Below are 19,736 nucleotides of genomic sequence, written 5' to 3'. Positions count from 1 at the left end.
GATCACTGGTAACCCTTAAAATATTGATGGTGGGGGAAATTCAGCGATGATAATGCCATTGATTGTCATGGAGAGATGGGTAAATTCGCCTTTGTTGGACATGGTTATTGACTGACAATTATGGGGCACAAATATTACTTGCTCTTTGTTAGCCAAAGCCTGATGTTTTTCAGATCTTGTTGAATATGATGTGATGCGAAGAGAAAGGAGAAATTCAAAAATGATTTGTCTATTTATCTGCTATTAACTAGGACTTCCAATCAGCGATGGTCCTTTATCTTAGCTCATTCATTAATGTTTAGTGACTGATCTTGATATTGAAATGGCAAGCTAGATGAAGTAAGTTGATTTTAACTTGTTAAATTTGGCCTGCGAAAGAATGTAAACTCTTCATTTTCTGGGCCACTGACATATAACATCATAATAATCATGATTCTGAGTATAATGTTGTGACATTAGTAATTTATATTTCTATTGTCTTACCTTAAATTGCCTTGGCTGATTTTTCTTCTCTCTGACAGTGCTGCACAGCTGCTTAGCTATCCTGGAAAAAACAAGATTCCTCTGAATTACCATATAGTGGAGGTGTGTGCCTTTTTAATGGAAGTTGATAACTTGCATTTTATCTTACTGCAGATTTCATTCTCTAATATAAAAAATTAGTCAGATAGAAGTGAAGTTTAAAAAATACAAATAGTCTAATTTCTATAAAATTTTCACTTTACTGTACAAGAGATTGTGTGAGCTGTTCAAATTAAGCCATATGTTAGAAACCTCTCCAGTGTTCTGATGCTGAATAAAGCCTCAGACATGCTAAATGTATGCTAAGTCTTTGCTGAAAGAAAAGCTCAAGGGACTGAAGGTACAATGGCAGGAGGGGCACAAAATTGGTTAAAGGACAGAAAACAGTGAACTGTTGCTTATTGAACAGAAGGGAAGAGTGCTGTGGTATTCCCTGGTGATTAGTGATGGGATCAGTACTCTTTTTGACATAACTTAATGAGCTGGGCTTGCATGTACAGGACGTTAAAGTTTGCAAATGTCATAACTGGGAAATGTAGTTATCAAAAGGAGGATAGGGACATGTCAGGAAGACTGGTGAAGTGGGTAGTCATACAGCAGATTAAACTAAATTTGGAGCTATGAGGTGATGTATTTTGGTGGGAAGAATGAGGAGAACATTATAAACTTTAAATGGTACCGTTTCCTGTACCATTTAGCTGAAGTAGATACACAAATTTTTGAAGGCAGCAGGACAAATAGAGAAGGCAGTTTTTTAAAAAATGCGTATGGATTCTTAGCTTCTATTCTTAGTACAAGAATAGAGTACAAAAGTGAGAAGGCTGTTAAATCTTTTTGAAACATTGGTTATGCCTCAACTGGAGTATTATTTTCAAACCTAGGCGCCACACTTTTGGAAGGATGTTGCAGTATGGCCTTGGAGAGAATGCAGGAAAACTTTACTAGAAATGATACTAAAGTTGGGAAACTTCAGTTCTGTGGGGTGGCTAAAAAAAACTGGTAAACTCCTTAGAATAGAGAAGTTGGAGAGGCAACTTGAAAGTGATGTTCAAAATCATGAAGGGCAATGGTCAAGTAAGTAAGAAAAGCTATATCCTGTGACAGAAGGGTCAAAACCAGAAAAGACACATTTAAGGTGATTGAGAAATGATGCACAGGTCACATGAAGAAAAACTTTCTTTTTACACTGAGATATTGTGATCTGGAAAAGTGATGTAAGTGGGTTCAGTAGTAACTTTCAAAACAGAAATACATGAATGAAAACAATTTATAGGAAAAAAGCAAGGGAATGGAACTAGTAGATAGCTCTACCAGAGAGCCCCACTGAGCCAAATGATCTACTGTCTTGCACATTCTATGGTTCTACAATCAGAACATGTTTTTATAGTGTAAGGTTGCATGTTATTCCCCTAGTGGTTTCTTTAGCATGACTTTATTTATCATTTTAGTGGTACATTCTTGTTAGAAACCTTGGTCCTGTTGGCTAGTGTGGTGCAGCCTTAAGTATTAAAGTGCCTCACAGTATATGTATACGTATTACAAAAGGAAACTGACATTTTGTCATCTATTGCTTGACAGTTTTGCCATTGATGCTTTTGCTGGGAGAATGGAGTTTCCAAGGTCCCGAGATAGTTGCGATTCAATAAACATGTTGAAGCTGTTGCTTTTATATTTTGTTCACTTCTGGTAAACTACAAGTGCTTTTTCAATGGTGCTAATGATTGTTTTGCAGGTTGTCTTCGGAGAACTTTTTCAGTTGCCTTTACCCCCTCACATTGAGGTCATGTACACAACACTGTTGATTGAACTCTGCAAGTTGCAGCCTGGCTCTTTACCACAAGTGGTATCCTTTTGTCAATATCAGTTATTTGAAAGAACCATTGACTCAATGCTAATATTCAGGAAAAAGCACAGGGGAGAGTACTTTCAGTACAAATGCTCTTCCTATTTGTTTAGTAATGTTCACAAGTTGTATGGATTGTTGTCATAATTGTTTTCCCATCACAAGGAGACCCATCTTTTCCACTGTTCTGCTTCAGGAGCCATAATGTTTGCACTAATGAGTGACTTGAGAAACTCAAATTTACACTTCAGAGTTCCCTAACTAATTAGCTTGTAGGAGTTATTTCATGTTGGATATTGTTGCAATACATTGGTTTTGATGTCTTTCCTACACGTGTATGCACCATTCAAGCATATAGGTGTACCTCAAGGATCTGTTTTGGGGCCACTGCTGTTTGTCATTTTTATAAATGACCTAGATGAGGGTGTAGAAGGATGGATTAGTAAATTTGCTGATGACACCAAAGTTGGAGGAGTTGTAGACAGTGAGGATGTATGTTACAGTTTGCAGAGGGACATAGATAAGCTGCACAGCTGGGCCGAGAAGTGGCAAATGGAGTTTAATATGGAAAAGTGTGAAATGATTCACTTTTGTAAGAGTAACAGGAGTACAGAATATAGGGCTAATGGAAGGACTCTTAGTAATGTTGACGAGCAGAGAGATCTCGGGGTACATGTGCATAGCTCCCTGAAAGTTGGCAGCCAGGTTGATAAGGTTGTTAAGAAGGCGTATGGTGTGTTAGCTTTTATTGTTAGAGGGATTGAATTTTGGAGGCGTGAGGTCATGTTACAACTGTACAAAACTCTGGTGCGGCCGCACTTGGAATATTGCGTACAGTTCTGGTCGCCGCATTACAAGAAGGATGTGGAGGCATTGGAAAGGGTGCAGAGGAGGTTTACCAGGATGTTGCCTGGTATGGTGGGAAGGTCTTATGAGGAAAGGCTGAGGGACTTGAGGTTATTTTCATTAGAAGAAGGTTACGAGGTGACCTGATTGAGGCATACAAGATGATCAAAGGATTAGATAGGGTGGACAGTGAGAGCCTTTTTCCTCAGATGGTGATGGCTAACACGAGGGGACGTAGCTTTAAATTAAGGGGTGGTAGTTATAGGAAGGATGTCAGAGGTAGGTTCTTGACTCAGAGGGTAGTAAGGGCGTGGAATGCCCTGCCTGCAGCAGTTGTGGACTCACCAACTTTAAGGGCGTTCAAATGGTCAGTGGATAGGCAAATGGATAACATTGGAATAGTTTAGGTTAGAGGGTCGTTCAATTGGTTCCACAGGTCGGCACAACATCGAGGGCCGAAGGGCCTGTACTGCGCTGTAATGTTCTATGTTCTATACTCCATTAAAACACGTAGACTTTCTGAGGGTGAAATTTGTTCCTTGATCCTAAAGCAGAGAAATACTTTAAGATTTCTAAAATCTTTCCACTGTTCTTGGTTTTGACTATTTGAACTGCACGAGCTTCAAATCCTAGCCTGTGAAGCACTTTGAGATGATTCTGAAGCATGATAAGTTGTGATACAAATAAAGTTCAATTGGACAGTCCCTCCTTATTATAGTTCTCATTAAATGTTGGATAGCCACAACAATGGATATGGTAATTATAAACAAAACTGGAAACACTCAGCAGTTCAGGCATGAGTTGTGAAATTTGAAATTTCAGTTCACTTTGTTGGAACCATGGATATTAATAAATGTTAAGTAATAAATGTTAAGTGAGAAACGTACTATTTATTTCTCTGCTTAGTAGTTCTTCCCCATCCCCCAATTAGGATGTGGTTTTCTGAATAATTGTGACCCTTCAGTCCTTTCCCTGTGATCCATGGCTATTCATTTTAATGGGTTAGTCATCACAAGCAAGCACTTTTATATGGGTGCAGAAACATACTTGCTCTTCTGCAAGGGTCCCTGATTACCAATCAGGACCTTGGGATGATGTCCAATTTCCTCTTCCTATCCCAGAATCATTGAGGGACACTATCCCAGCTGAGAGAAACTGATTCATAGCAGGATTAAAATGGATGTCAGGATGATCTCTGTGCCATAGATCCTAATAGAAAAGCTTTATTATGTGCTATGATGTGATTTATGTTTCATATGTAGTATTGACATATGCTAATTAGGAATATTTTGTCTCTAGTTAAAAGATTAAAATTGTTCAAAATGTTTATTAAGATTACAATCAGCAACTTTGGTCGTAAAACTGTAGAAGACCATTCTAACAAAGCTGCATTAGCAGTGTTGGAAAATTGAGTATTGCAATCCGAAAGACATGCTGCTTAGATGGATTGAGTATGCTAAGTGCTCCCTCAGTGTACCCGAATAGGCACTGGAGTATGGCGACTAAGGCATTTTCACAGTAACTTCATTGCGGTGTTAATGTAAGCCTACCTGTGAAACTAAAAATTAGATGGATCCCTAAAATTGTACAGCATAATGAATTTACTGTTACAGAACACCTATAAATTGATGTAAAAATGAAATTATTGACTCACCAGATAATAGCTACTATGAGTGATTTCAGTGCGATTGTAGGACTATTAAGTTTTCTCTTCACAAATTGATAAGCTTAAAATCAACATGCCATGTCCATTTTCTGCAAGAATAAGTCAGCTAATCCCATTTTTCGCCTTTTCCGCTTAGCCCTGAAAATGTTTTCTATTCAAATAATTATCCAATTCTCTTTTGAAAGCCATGACTAAATCTGTCTCCACCACACTTAGGCAGTGCATTTCAGATCATAACCACGTATTACATGGAAAAGGCCCTTTGTAATTGTCCTTTGTTACTGTAATTTTCTGATGTGTGTTTCATATTTTGCTTAACTGGCAAATCTCAGCTTGCGCAAGCCACGGAGATGCTATATATGAGAATCGATACGATGAATACAATTTGCATAGACAGGTAACTTTATCATCAGTTCTAATTTGTTAGTAAAAGCAGTTTTGGGTGTTGATTCTTGCATATTGTATGGTCCAGATCAAGATTAACAAATAATTGTTAGTAACAGTTCTATAACTTAAGAAACTTAATTCAAGGAAAAATGTGTTTAACCCAATTATCACAATCATTTTAAAAAGGGAGATAATTGCTATCCCTCTTTTTCCTATGTTTACATGTTTTGAGGTAATTGGTTATGGATTTATCTAGTATCATTGATAAATGCCCACTGTGTGGTGTGTTACTGCACAACACATTCCAGGAATGTACTAATATTAATCATCTATTCTGTGCTAGATTGACAATTAATAAGTGGGGTTCGAATTCCACCGGAGATGTTTAATCTCCCTGAATAATAAGGAATAAATTAGTTTAATTTCTTCTATCCATGATTGGCTTCTGACTCCATTGGAAAATGCATGTGTGTGCATGTCAGTTGAGGATAGCATCAAAGTTGGTTATCATCCTTGACACCTTGTATTAGATGGCCTGTTGGGTACTTAAAACTATTGTGCTCAGATACGAGGATTACCTGCTTATGCAAGGTCTGGTGGCATTAGTGGCACCATAGCTATATTTACCATTTTTAGGCTAGCAAAGCAAAGTGGACATGTGAACAATAAAGGACAATTAAATACCTTCTGGTGCATCTAGCCTGCTCTACACAATTAATACCTTGTCAATCATAATGTACACACACTCTCCAGTGCGTTCACAACAATGTGATCACCTGGAAGAGAGAAAAAGCTAGGTAAAAACTGAGATCAATTTGAGGAATAAAAATATGGAAAATTCCTCCTTAACCCATCTAGCTGTTCAGAAGTAACCTGGGAGATCACTCTGGCTCTGAATTCACCAAAATATCTACTGTTTGTATGACTTGATGCCTTTCTTAGCCAGAAGCAGCTCTCCTGAATTGCTGTCCACCGCATGAACCAGCAGCTTGTTCCAAAGGTCTGCTATTCTCTTGGGGGGAAAACTACATCCTGACCTAACTTAGATCTGATTTTAGCCAAAGCTAACCCAGAGCCAGCTATTTCAGCTGGCAGTAGATCAATAGCAGTCATCTTGCTGTTTACAAGATAAATAAAGCAAATACTAATCAATTAATTAAATCCCTTAGTTTAAGAAAAATCTTTGTTCTTCTTTTACCTGAGGTGATCTTTTTTGCTTTGTTGTTATTTTGTATCCCTTACTTCACATTGAAGATATTTTAATTTAATTCGTTTATAATCAAGAAAGGACATCAGTGCCAAAACAAGGGCCATTCAATAGTCACAATCAGAAGTTGATTGTATGGAATCTACAGGCAGCAAGGGACAGATCAGATGCTCGAGGAGTATAAAAAGTGCAAGAAGCTACTTAAGAGGGAAATCAGGAGGGCTAAAAGAAGTCCTGAGGCAGTCAGAGTAAAGGAAAATCCCAAGGTTTTATATACCTAAAGCTTCTATAGGTATGTAAGAAGCAAAAGGATAGTGAGGGATAAAATTGGTCCTCTTGAAGACCAGAATGGTAAACCGGTAATCCGTATTTACTGAGAAAACGGACATGGAGTCTACGGAAATAGGGCAAATGGGTAGGGAGGTCATGGAACCTTTACAGATCACGGGAGGAGGTGCTGGCTGTCTTGAGGCAAATCAGAGTGATAAATCCCAGGATCGGACATGGTATTCCCACAAACCTTGAGGGAGGCTAGTGTTGAACTTGCAGAGGCCCTGGCAGACATATTTTAAATGTCAGTATTCACGGGGGAGGTGCCGGATGATTGGAGGGTGGCTCATGTTGTTCTGTTGCTTTAAAAAAGGATCCAAAATAAATCTGGGAAATTATAGGCACGTAAGTTTGACATCAGTGGTTGGCAAGTTATTGGAAGGTGTGATAAGGGATAGGATCTATAAATATTTGGATAGACAGGGATATATTAGGGAGAGTCAACATGGCTTTGTGTGTGGTCATGTTTGACCAATCTAGAGTTTTTTGAGGAGGTTACTAGAAAAGTGGATGAAGGTAAGGTGGTGGATGTTGTCTACCTGGATTTCAGCAAGGCCTTTGATAAGATCCCTCATGGGAGGTTAGTTAGGAAGGTTCCATCGCTAGGTACACATGGAGAGGTAGTAAATTGGATTAGACACTGGCTGAATGGAAGAAGCCAGAGAATGGTTGTGGAGGATTGCTTCTCTGAGGCCTGTGACTAGTGGAGTGCCGCAGGGACCGATGTTGGGCCCATTGTTGTTTGTCAACTATATCAGTGATCTGGATGATAATGTGGTAAATTGGATCAGCAAATTTGCTGATGATACAAAGATTGGAGGTGTAGTGGACAGTGAGGAAGGTTTTCAAAGCTTGCAGAGGACTTGGACCAACTAGAAAAAATGGGCTGAAAAATGGCAAATGGAATTAACGCAGACAAGTGTGAGGTATTGCACTTTGGAAGGACAAACCAAAGTATAACGTACAGGGTAAATGGTAGGACTCTGAAGAGTGCAGTTGAACAGAGGGATCTGGGAATACAAGTACAGAATTCCCTAAAAGTGACGTCACAGGTGGATAGGGCCGTAAAGAGTGCTTTTGGTACATTGGCCTTTATAAATTGGAGTATCGAGTATAAAAGTTGGAGTGTTATGGTAAGGTTATATAAGGCATTGGTGAGGCCGAATTTAGAGTATTGTGTACAGTTTTGGTCACCTAGTTACAGGAAGGATGTAAATAAGGTTGAAAGAGTACAGAGAATGTTCACAAGGATGTTGCCGGGACTTGAGAAGCTGAGTTACAGAGAGAGAGATTGAATAGGTTAGAACTTTATTCCCTGGAGCGTAGAAGAATGAGGGGAGATTTAATAGAGGTGTATAAGATTTTGATGAGTATAGATAGAGTGAATGCAAGCGGGCTTTTTCCACTGAGGCTAGAGGAGAAGAAAAACCTGAGGGCGTAGGTTGAGGGTGAAGGGAGAAAAGTTTAAAGGGAATATTAGTGGGGGCTTCTTCACGCAGAGAGTGTTGGGAGTGTGGAATGAGTTGCTGGATAAAGTGGTAAATGCAGGGTCACTTTTAACATTTAAGAAAAACTTGGACGGGTTCATGGATGAGAGGGGTGTGGAGGGATATGGTCCAAGTGCAGATCAGTGGGACTAGGCAAAAAATGGTTCCGCACAGACAAGAAGGGCCTGTTTCTGAGCTGTAATTTTCTATGGTTCTATGATTGGTTTGAGAATTTAAGAAATTATGTTAGAACATGTTTTACAGCTTACCATTATACTGCATAATCCCCGAGACTATCGGTTTGAAACTCTATCTGTAGACGTTACAAGAAACTTGTCTGGATGTTGTTCATTGCAACTGTCAAAAATAAAACGATTTTGGGAGAGTTAAAGTAGTTATATTTGGATATTTGCTAGATCAGTTTTTTCATCAAGGTTGATTTTAATGCAGTGATACATTTCCAAAGGGCGAATTTGTCCAAATGTTTCATTTGAAACATTATTGCATAGAATAATCCAGCATCAGTCAGCACACAAATTGAGGATACGGTATGTGTTTTTTTCTCCTGTCAAGCTCTAACTATTGTGAACTCCGGTAAAGGAGGACAAGATGACAGTGCCATCTTCTTTACAATATTAATTTACTGCATTTACATTTGTTTCTTTAATTTAGTGGCAGCTGATAAAAGAGGCTTGTTTCAATTTTTATTCCCAAATGAACGAGCAGTAGAGCAGCACTTGGCAGACACTAGCCCATCAGACCCAATACAGTGGTGATTGAAGTGGGGAGGTTTCTTATTCATGTCATAATTTCAACATTGTATATACTGCGGATTAATACATTTTCAGGTAAATCTGTGTAAATCTTGTGGAGTTATGTAAAATGACACAGTGTGAGCAATAAGCAATATCTAAAACTCCATTCACTACCACGTCAGAGAGAGGACAAGTAATTGACTTTGCCCATGGCTCTATTAACACAAATCTTACACATGTCCCAAATGTCTTGGTAGTAACTTAGTTCATCTTCCTTAGAGACCAAATCCCAGTATGTCATCTTTTTCCCTTAGCCCTGCAAAGGTTTTCTATTTAGATAATTCTGCAGTTTCCTTTCGAAAGCCACGATTGAATCTCCTCTTCTATTGTTTGTTCATTTGGATATAAGTTGCCAGTAAATTAAGAAAACAAATGTATATGCAATAAATTGATATTGCAAGGCAGTTGACAACCTTATCGTGCCCTCCTTTATGTAAGTTTACAGTAGTTAGTGTGGTTTTCCCCAAGCTCTGTCCTCAATTTATTTTTTGTGCTGGCCAATGCTAGATTATTCTGCGTAAAAATGTTCCAAATAAAAATTTGTACAAATTTACTCGTAAAGTGGAAACACAGCACCGCATTAAATCCAATTTTGCTGAAAAACTGATCTGGCAAATATCGTAATATAACTGGTTTCAATTCCCCACCATATTTTAGTTCTTAGCAGTTAGAACGAGCAATATCCAGACAAGTTTCTTATAATAACATCTGTGGATTATCCTAAACTGATGGCCTTCACGTGGATTATGCAGTATAATAAACTGTAACATAATATTTTAACATAATTATTCTAATCCTTGACCCAGTCAATTTCTAATTTGCAACTAATGAGCGGCCCTTGTTTTAGCACTGGTGCCCTTTCACATCATCTTGATTATGAACAAATATGAATTAAATTAAAGTGATATCTTCAATGTGAAGTAAACAATAAGAATTAATTACAAAATGGAAAAGATCACTGAAGATAAAATAATTATATTTACAAAACAGATGGGAGATGGGGAACCTACACAAATTGATTAACTCCAGGTGGCACAGTAGCACACAATGGTTAGCATTGCTGCCTTACAGCACCAAGGATCCAGGTTTGATTTCCGGCTTGGGTCACTGTCTGTGTGCAGTTTGCACCTTCTCCCCATGTCCGCATGGGTTTCCTCCGGGTGCTCTGGTTTCCTCCCGCTGTCCAAAGATGTACAGGTTAGGTGGATTGGCCACCCTCAGTTGCCTCTTGGTGTCAGGGGGACTAGCTAGGGTAGATGCATGATGTTATAGGGATGGAAGCTCGTTAGGATTGTGATTGGGTGCAGATTCAATGGGCTGAATGGCCTCCTTCTGCACCGTATGATTCTATGAGCTTTTACTTATTTTCTTCTTGAAAAAAGCAAGCTAACAGCTTTGAACCATTGCCAGATGAACTAGCTGGCCATAGGCTAGCCTTGTTTCAAAGCTGCTTAAATTGCCAATGCTCTGGGACAGTAATCTTATGGCAATTATCACTAATAACAACAGCAAATTGCCAGCCTCTGTGTTTTCATATTAGACGTTTTGGAGCAAACTCTTTTTGCTGCCACAAAATGAATGGTGGCATTGCCCACATTACATTTCACCGTTAGACCTGGAGCATGAGTGAAGCTTGTTTTGAGGCGAGAGTACATTGATTCATTAATATGGGGGTGAATCTTCCTGTTTCAGCCGCCACAGGAATTGGAGCAGGCAAGAGACAGAACATGGAAAGGTCCATTGACCTCGGGTGGGATTTTCTGGTTTCAGGGTATGTGGAAAATCCCGCCCATCATTTTATTAAATCACCTTAATAGAAAATGGTACATTTTGAATTATTAGCGGGCTCTCAGAGACAACTTGATAGTGAGGCATTTTTAATCTAATCATCTTTGCTTTTGCAACAAATTGGTAGTTGTTTTCCATACTGTAAACAGAGCAAATCTCTGCAAAAAGCTAGATTATTACATTGAAAAAACAGGCTGTTGAATTTGTTACCAATCAAAGAATTTTTGCCCTTTAGTCCCACAAGCAGTTTTGATGGGATGTGTGCCTGGCCTTTTCTGTTGTAGCTGGGAATGTCTGAAATTGCCCATTAATTTTGGGGTTGATTCCACAGCAGTCCTCCTTTCAGGCACCAGGTGTAAGAGAGCTTTGACGACACTGGTCTATGATTATGTTTGGCAAAATACTGCAGAGGTTTGCTGTTGCCGCCTTCTGTAGTATGGCTGACCAGAAAATATTCCTGCTGTTATCAGGTGTATTGGAACAATTTACAAGCTGATCCTCAACCAGTTTCACCACACTAAGAACACATTTCATGACTGTCAAGTCCTGTGTGAGACTTGAACCCAGAGTTTCTGACCCAGAGGTAGGGGCACTACCCACTGCATTACAAGACATCCAATCCACAGCAATAGAACAGAAATATAGTTACATGTTTAGTTGTTACATTGCCATGCTTCAGAACGAGTTGAAGATTAATCTGCAGGGGACAAAGAGCAACCCATATTTCTGACCTTTACAGACAGACTGAGCCTGGCAGCTCTTCCCAACAATAGATAGCAAAATACTTCCTCCTTCTCCTTCTCCTCCAATTGTTCTTTCTCTTTTACCCACCACCACACCCCCTCCCTTGAAATCCTTTGTCCCCCAATATACCCCAAATTTTGGTAATTGTCTGACCTATGATTCAAATGTTCTTTTTCAGATTTATCAACTGGTTTTCTCATCATTTGAGTAACTTCCAATTCAGATGGAGCTGGGATGATTGGTAAGTATTCAGGTTCTGCAGTGGATTGTGACAAATCCTAATGTGATGGCTGATTACTGGCAACAGTCTGGACACATTTACAATATTGGACTTGGTGCCTTTTTAAATTTTGTGTAACAGGGAAGTGCTGATGTTAGAATCAAAGTACTTGGTGCAGCAAGGTGGTACTAGGTTGAGGTCCAAATTTGGTCAAATCAGACAAGCGGCTACCAGGAAAGAGATCATCCTGACTGACTGAGGAAAGTAGGGCTGTAAATTATAAATCCTTTTCTACCAGCTCTTCACACCATCTGGTGGCTGTCCAGAACATGGCAGAAACTTGGAAATCTGGTTACTTGTTCAGTTTGTATCTGGCCCAGTGAAACCTAAGTAAAGAAAAAGAAATGTAATTATTCAAAATTAAAGGTATATTGTCCTTATGACTTTCACCATCAGGTTGGCTGAGTTAACTGATTTTCTAAGGTTGATGCTGGTTGAAAATTGCTTTGGTGCCTCTCTGCATTGGAGAAGATTAATGTGTGTTCCAACTCCTAATAACTTCTTAGTCACAGATACTGGAATTGCATATGAACATGGGTCAAAGAAGAGCAGGATTGTATTTGTTGTGATGTGTTCTGCTGTGGCATGTAGGGCATGAGTTCCTGCATCATTGGGTAGTTTTGCCTCCACTGTTGTCTTTGGAAGAGAATTTCAAAGTCTAATTTTCTCTGAGAGGGAAAAATAAATCCTCATCTTTCAACTGTGCTCTTTCATTCTATACATTGCCCCCACAAGGAAGAAGATGCTTTCAATTCAAGACTGTCAAACCCTCAGAATTTTGTTTCAGGAAGATGTTAAGGACCAGATCAGAAACTCCTATGTATTTTATAGAGTTAGCCTAGACCCTAACTTTTACATTTGATTTTGGCATTAGGGTGAACATAAGGTGTGTCACTCTAGATGTGATTCAAGTGAGCCACTAGGAAGCTTTTGTCAAAATAAACTTTATTTAAGAACACAGAATATGACAAAAAGATTTAGCATAACTTATATGAATTAAAATACTTAGGAATTATACTTTGTCATGTTTAACAACTAACTATCTTTATTTTTCCAATTTAGCCGTACCCACATAGACAAATTCTTTCTTCGTTAGCACTGAAATCAAAGATGCTTACATAGATACTAGATTTCCAGAGTTTTGACACACCTGGAGAATGATGCTGACAGACAACTATCATCTAATTTTCATGCAGCAACTGCCAGATTAAGTTCCAAGTCCACCTCTCCGCCTCCTCCACCCTCCCCCCTCTCCCTCCCCCCCCTCCCCCTCTCCCTCCCCGCCTCCCCCCCTCCTTGTCGAAAAATACTTATTTCTTGGCAGATTCCGGTCTCCACTCAAACAGAACAAGCAACCTCTCCCTAAAGGTCCCCAAAAACAGACTGCCTCAAGTCCTCTGTGAAAGCCTGATCCCACCCAGTCATATGACTTTACCTGTCAATCAATCTAATCAAGCAGTACTCAGTAATATTCCACAGGAAAACACAAAAAAAAACAACCCTGCGTTAGTTCAGTGTAAAACAAACATTGTATCAATTAAGATCAGTTATATTACTGTAATAACTACAGTGTTGTTGGATCCAGACAAAACAGCTCCTGGTGCATCAAATACATCTTGCACAAGAAACATTACTCAAATATATTTCAGCATCATGACAAAAGATCACCTCATTCTTTTAAATTCCATTGAGTATAACCTGTTCAATCTTTTCTCATAAGAGAACTATTCATTCCAGGAGTCAGTCTTGTACACCTTTTTTCAACTGCTTCCAATGCAAGCATATCTCTACTTAATCAAGAAGACCCAAATTGTACAGAGTACTCTAGCTGTGGTCTCAACAATGCCCTGTATAATTGTAGCAAGACCTCCTTATTTTATTCTCTACCCCCTTCTCCCTGTTTTGGGCATCTTTAGAGAGAGGTTGCTTTCTCTGTTTGAGTGGAGACTGGAATCTGCCAAGAAATAAAGGCCAACATTTCATTTGCCTTCCTAACCACTTGCTGTACCTGCATGCTAACATTTTGTGTACAGGGGCTCCAAAATCCCTCTGTACTGCAGCATTCTGCAGTCTCTCCATTTAAACAATATTTTACTTGTCCACCTTAGCAGGAAGAGTAGAAAATCTCATTTTCCAATATTGTGCCAATTTTTTTCCCATTCATTGAACCTATCTATAATCTCTTTGCAGACTCTTTATTCTCTTCACAACTTGCTTTCCTACCTATCTTTGTATTGTCAGCAAATTTGGCTACAGTACAATATCCTTTCATCCAAGTCATTAACATAGATCATAAAAACACTAAGTTTATATTGCATTCCTGAAAATTATGACCAATGTACAAGTTGAAATACTATACGTGTGCAGTACAGTGCATTCCCAGTTGAAATAAATAACTTGCAAAACAAAATAAATCACTAAGTATAAATATAAAATAAATGCTATATAGATTCAAATTCAAGAATATTCACCAGTGTCTCACTTGGCTAGACTCTTGGATTTAAGATGACTTGTTTCCACTTGGGTTCAGTAGGTTCTCAGATGGCTGATGAGACAGTCTTCAAACTCTGCCACATGTGGGCAGCTGTTGCCTTGAAGGGTCAGTAGGATGAGTTATATGGAGGTTTTTGCACTCCATCCACTGTCTTGATATTGCCTCTGCGTGTTCCCAATGATGTTTGATCTCTTAAGGAATGCTTTCAGGACATCCCTAAAGCATATGCTGGGCTCCCTCACCATCTTTAAAATGGCTTGTGCCTCACCTGCTGTAGCTTGAACAAGGGCCAGACTTTCTGGGGGGATGGCGGGCTCCAAAATTAATCAGAAGTTGCAGAGTTAGCGGCCTGAAGGGTAAAAACTAAACCCTATATTTTCACCCAGACAAGCCCTGACCAAGGGGAGCAATTTTACATGTATAAAGTAGCAAATGTCCCTCTGTCAATGACTTTAAAATGGTCTCTCATGCTTACCCACTGTAAAGCTGCACAGCACACATACGCAGGTTGTGAAATTAAAATCAGCTCGCTGAGTCAAGAAATCAGCCTTTTCTTCACAAAAACGAGTAGCTCAGGCTTCAATACCTTTTTTAAAAAAACTTGGTTTCAGTATTCTTTCTTGCTTCAATTTTACCGATTGCACTTCAAAATGGTGCCGATTGAATCATGGAACCCAGTGTCACATCAATGTGAGGCAATGCATGGAACAACAACATAAAGTGGCCTGCAATAAGCAGAGTGATATTAAATGGAAAATGATCAATATGTAGGAATACCGGCTGTAAAAGATTGCATGACTTTAAAGTGAAATGACATAAAGTGGGACGAGGACTTGTAACAATTGATATCCCAGCGTTACTCCATTGGTTACAGTTTGCTTAAGGATCTTTATTCATTGCGTTGAGACTTACTCTCTGTCTGGATTTTTTGTAGCATTCCTGTACATGATTATGTTTTTTAAGTGTCTTGGTGAGCGAGAATAGTCTGTATATATTGATCTATTGCACTGAATAATAAGGACTGGGACCACAATTTTCTTGACCAAATGGGGAATCAGAAGCAAGCACTAAAGTGGAAGAACAGAAGCAAATTTGTTCACATGTTGTTGAACTTTGGGCGGCACAAATACGCCTGAATTTTGATGTCAGCATTTGTTATCATTACTCCTGTGAAACTGACAGTGACCTCTTGAGTTCATACACATGCAGTTAAATGCAGAAATCTAAATACTGCTGTCAGTGATTCTATGTTAAGCTTTTAGTCTCACTGTAAAAACTTTGAAAGAGTTGCACCTTGTTGAATGTGGTCTACCTGGTTTTTTAACAGCATGCTGCTCAGAATTACTGCTAAACAGCCTCCATATCCTTGAAGGAGTAATTTTGTAATGTGTCAAATTTCTTAAGTTATTTTACAATTTTATTTTTTACTAAAGTTCACAATATTTTGAATTCTATCGTCATCCTATATGTATGTCCAATCATTTATTTTACTATCAAAAAAATAAAAGGGATTAAGTGTTTTTTTTACTACCAGGTGTGCAGTCTGAGAGAACACTCCAATATGATTGGCTGCTAACCTTGCTTGATTACATCACTTTGCTAGACACTTGGAAACCCCCATGACTTGGTGCTAGATTCAAATTGACGTTAGGAATGGGGAACGCCATGCCACAGAGGCCATTGCTGCATCGCTGATGGCAAAATTTAATCCACGGTTTTAATTGCTCCCACTAGTTGCTGTATGTTGTAAGTTGTTGGTATCAACAGATCTGTGTTCTTCAAAATTTGTTCACTAAAATTAACACATTCCAAGCCTACAGGCCACCAGATTCAAGCAAGACAGATCGATAAATTAGAGAGAAATTTGGATATGACCGAGCTCCACAAGCTTTGGGGTTGTGTCTGCCTTGCCCTTGGGTGCAGTTTAGCTGGTTGTGCTCTAAAGCATTTTTCTGGACTTTGTTCTGGAGCACATAAATAACTCATTGTCTTCTCTTTTTCTCTCCTTATCCCACCGTACACGCATAAACAGGTCTGATTGTTTGGCCCTGGACCCTGATCAAGCTAAGCCAAAGTTTTTGCGTGAAGTGTTGGAGAAATGTATGAGGTAAATGACTTTTGATTTTTATCAACCATGCTGATTCTATGCATTGGATTTTCAAAATCAACTCTGCTAAATTTGTCATGAGGGAAGCTGGATGTGTAATTGAAGGGCACAAGTAATTAAATGTCTGGAATACAGAAAATCCTCAGAAATCCAACACGTTTCCAAAGTATATGTGTAATTTGTACAATGGGGGAGGGAAGGGGAGTAAACTGAAGTTAATTGTTGCTACTTGTGGAATTTTGTTGTCTATTTGGCTAAGGAAAGGTTATATTAATAATGAGGGTTTTTATTATGAGACATCCTGTTTCAAGTTTCTCTTGTGGCAGTTCGTCTGCTTGTGGATCTTGGAAGCTTTTCAGCTTTCGTCGTGCCTGTCCTGCACTCAATTCCCGTGCTGTCTGAACCAGACTGCTTGCATATTCCAGCAAGTGAAATTTTTTAATACAAGATTCTCATCCCTTAAAGCTTGACAACCTAAAATAATTTATAGTATGATCAGCTGCAGCAATTTATTTTTGAGATAAATGTATTCTGTTTGTATCCTTTAGAGAATCTTTCCTTGATACAAATTTATATCTGGCTGGGATGCTTATCTGTTGAGTTTTCTGTAAGGTGTTGATATTTTGAACACTTACTTTAGTCCTCTGATTTGTGTGATTGTTAATGGAGAAATGAATAGATTGTAAAATGTGAGGTTGTATAATTTTGCATTGAAAACATTTGTTCTGTTTTTAGTCATGTTGTTCTTTGAGTGAATCGTTTGAGAGTAGTGTGCTGAATTGTATTTTTACAATCAATCACCCTGATGCAGTTTTGTTTCTTGTCCCACAATTTATTGAATTCAAACTTCTATCTTCATTTGCAAATCCCTACACTTGATTTCTGAAACGTCCTTCATTTCTGTATCCCAGCAGTGCCCTTCAATACTGTCTCTGGACTCCTATTTTCCTTTCCAGACATTGAGTTATCTCAGCCTTACTTTAAAACTGCTCCCTCAAACCGCTTTCCCATGCTACCTCTCTTTTCACCTTTTGAATGTGTGCACACTCATTCCTTTTTGACTTTTGTTTTGCTGATTCGGTTTTTCCTCAGTGAGCTACCTTGGAATATTTTCTTAGGTAAAGATGCTATTTAGATGCTTAATGGTTCATGAAAGTATAGTGAAGTTCATGCCAGCCACCAATATGTTGCACATAAACCTGTGCATTCACAGGTCCCACAGGACTTTGTGATCTAACACAAAGATCACAATTGTTCTTTGATGTATTCATCAGCTGAACCAAGTCTGACCTGACATGAATGCTGAGCCGATAGATGATCCTTCAGTCCCAGAGCTGTCCACTTCAGTGTTTTCTCTTGTTTCATGCTTTGACATGTTGAAATGAAACATAGATAATGTTGTCTGGATCTTGGAAATTCTGTATTTCTTTACTTATAGGATGAAGGTAAACAAAAAGTACTTGATGTATGCAAGCCTCTTAGCAAACCAGACAGGTTGGTTTGATAGTGTATGGAATTTTTGAAGAATTCTCCCCAGCTGCTGTCAACCATTAATTGTTTCTGGAAAAAAGTACCTATTTTGTGTCAAATATCCTGAAGTTTTCTTTTACTTGCTGAAAGGTAATAATGGAAGGAGCCCTGTGCAGCGTTGAGAGTTAGAACTGCAAGATCCAATACAGAAACAGCAAAGCACTATCCCCCTCCGCCCCGGTACTAAATGCTTGTGCTGTCTGAAAGCATACATGAAGGTCCAAATCAGTGCCACGTAGCAATATGCTAACAGGTAGCAAGAAAAGTGAGGTTTCAAAGAAGCTTTTCTCTTTATTTCAAGTATTAAGTCCCCAAAATCCCTTGATCATCCTAAACAACTGTTACAACAATTCTAAGTGCTGGAGAAAACAAGTTTTATACTATCTCTCCTTGTAATTTAAACTCGGTGAAATCCATTCTGACGGCTCTGTATTTACCTGTTCCAAGGTTAATACACCCTTTGAGGTGTGTCCACTGTTGAAACCAGTTCTGGAGTCTGACCAATGCACTATGTAAATGAAACCGAATTTCCTCTTTGTATCCTTCCCCTTAGTACATCTTGCTTTGTCACTAGAGAGGCAGTGCTCGACAGACTGGAGGGACTGATTGTGGACAAGTCCCCAGGACCTGATGGAATGCATCCAAGGGTTCTGAAAGAAATTGCAGAGGTGATAGTGGATGCCTTGATGATTATTTTCCAAACCTCACTGGATTCCGGGGAAGTGCCGGAAGATTGGAAAACGGCTAATGTTACACCGTTGTTTAAGAAGGGTGGCAGGCAAAAGGCAGGGAATTATAGGCCGGTTAGTTTAACGTCTGTTGTAGGTAAAATGTTAGAATCCGTGATCAAGGAGAAAATAGCGAGGCATCTTGAGGAGAATTGTTTGATAGAGCAGACGCAGCACGGTTTCGTTAAGGGGAAGTCGTGTCTGACAAATTTATTGGAGTTCTGTGAGGATGTGTCTAGGGCGGTGGATAGAGGAGAGCCGTTAGATGTGGTGTTTCTTGATTTTCAGAAGGCGTTTGATAAGGTGCCGCACAAGAGGTTATTACATAAGGTTAGGGGGCATGGAGTTGGGGGTAGGGTGTTAGGGGATTGGCTGACAAATAGGAGGCAGAGAGTGGGGGTCAATGGGTGCTATTCAGATTGGCGGTTGGTGACTATTGGAGTGCCCCAGGGATCGGTGCTGGGGCCTCAGCTATTTACTATTTATATAGATGATCTGGAGGAGGGAACCGAGTGTATGGTGTTGAAATTTGCTGATGACACCAAGATTGGTGGAACGGCAAATTGTGCAGAGGGTGTGGAAAGTCTGCAAAAGGATCTAGATAGGCTGGGCGAATGGGCCAGGAACTGGCAAATGGAATTTAATGTTAGCAAGTGTGAAGTTGTCCACTTTGGTAGTAATAATGGTAGGAAGGACTATTACTTACGGGGCGAAAAACTGCAGCAGGTGACGGTGCAGAGGGACCTCGGGGTCCCTCGAGTCGCAAAACCCAGCTTGCAGGTGCAGCAGGTGGTCAGGAAGGCAAATGGGATGCTGTCCTCTATAGCGAGGGGGATTGACTATAAAAGTAGGGAGATCTTGCTGCAACTGTACAGGGCACTGGTGAGGCCGCAGCTGGAGTACTGTGTGCAGTTTTGGTCGCCGCACTTACGCAAGGATATTTTGGCCTTGGAGGGAGTGCA

The 19,736-nt window shown here is 39.4% G+C and overlaps 1 protein-coding gene across 4 annotated transcripts in view; it reads left to right on the top strand.

Moving 5' to 3' along the window:
* The window catches only part of ncbp1 (nuclear cap binding protein subunit 1), a 79,686-nt gene that overhangs the window by 46,624 nt on the left and 13,326 nt on the right, over positions 1-19,736 (top strand). For all 4 annotated transcript variants that reach the window (XM_080188664.1, XM_080188667.1, XM_080188666.1 and 1 more), the window contains 5 exons: positions 522-585; positions 2,255-2,365; positions 5,210-5,274; positions 11,814-11,876; positions 16,442-16,516. In XM_080188664.1, coding sequence (XP_080044790.1) covers positions 522-585; positions 2,255-2,365; positions 5,210-5,274; positions 11,814-11,876; positions 16,442-16,516 — 378 coding nt within the window. The remainder of the gene's footprint in view (positions 1-521; positions 586-2,254; positions 2,366-5,209; positions 5,275-11,813; positions 11,877-16,441; positions 16,517-19,736) is intronic.

The sequence above is a fragment of the Carcharhinus amblyrhynchos genome, chromosome 5, assembly GCF_965287045.1.
Source record: "Carcharhinus amblyrhynchos chromosome 5, sCarAmb.v2.hapA, whole genome shotgun sequence".
In the NCBI taxonomy this organism is placed as follows: Eukaryota; Metazoa; Chordata; class Chondrichthyes; order Carcharhiniformes; family Carcharhinidae; genus Carcharhinus; species Carcharhinus amblyrhynchos.
This window is presented reverse-complemented; position numbering and strand designations above follow the sequence as displayed.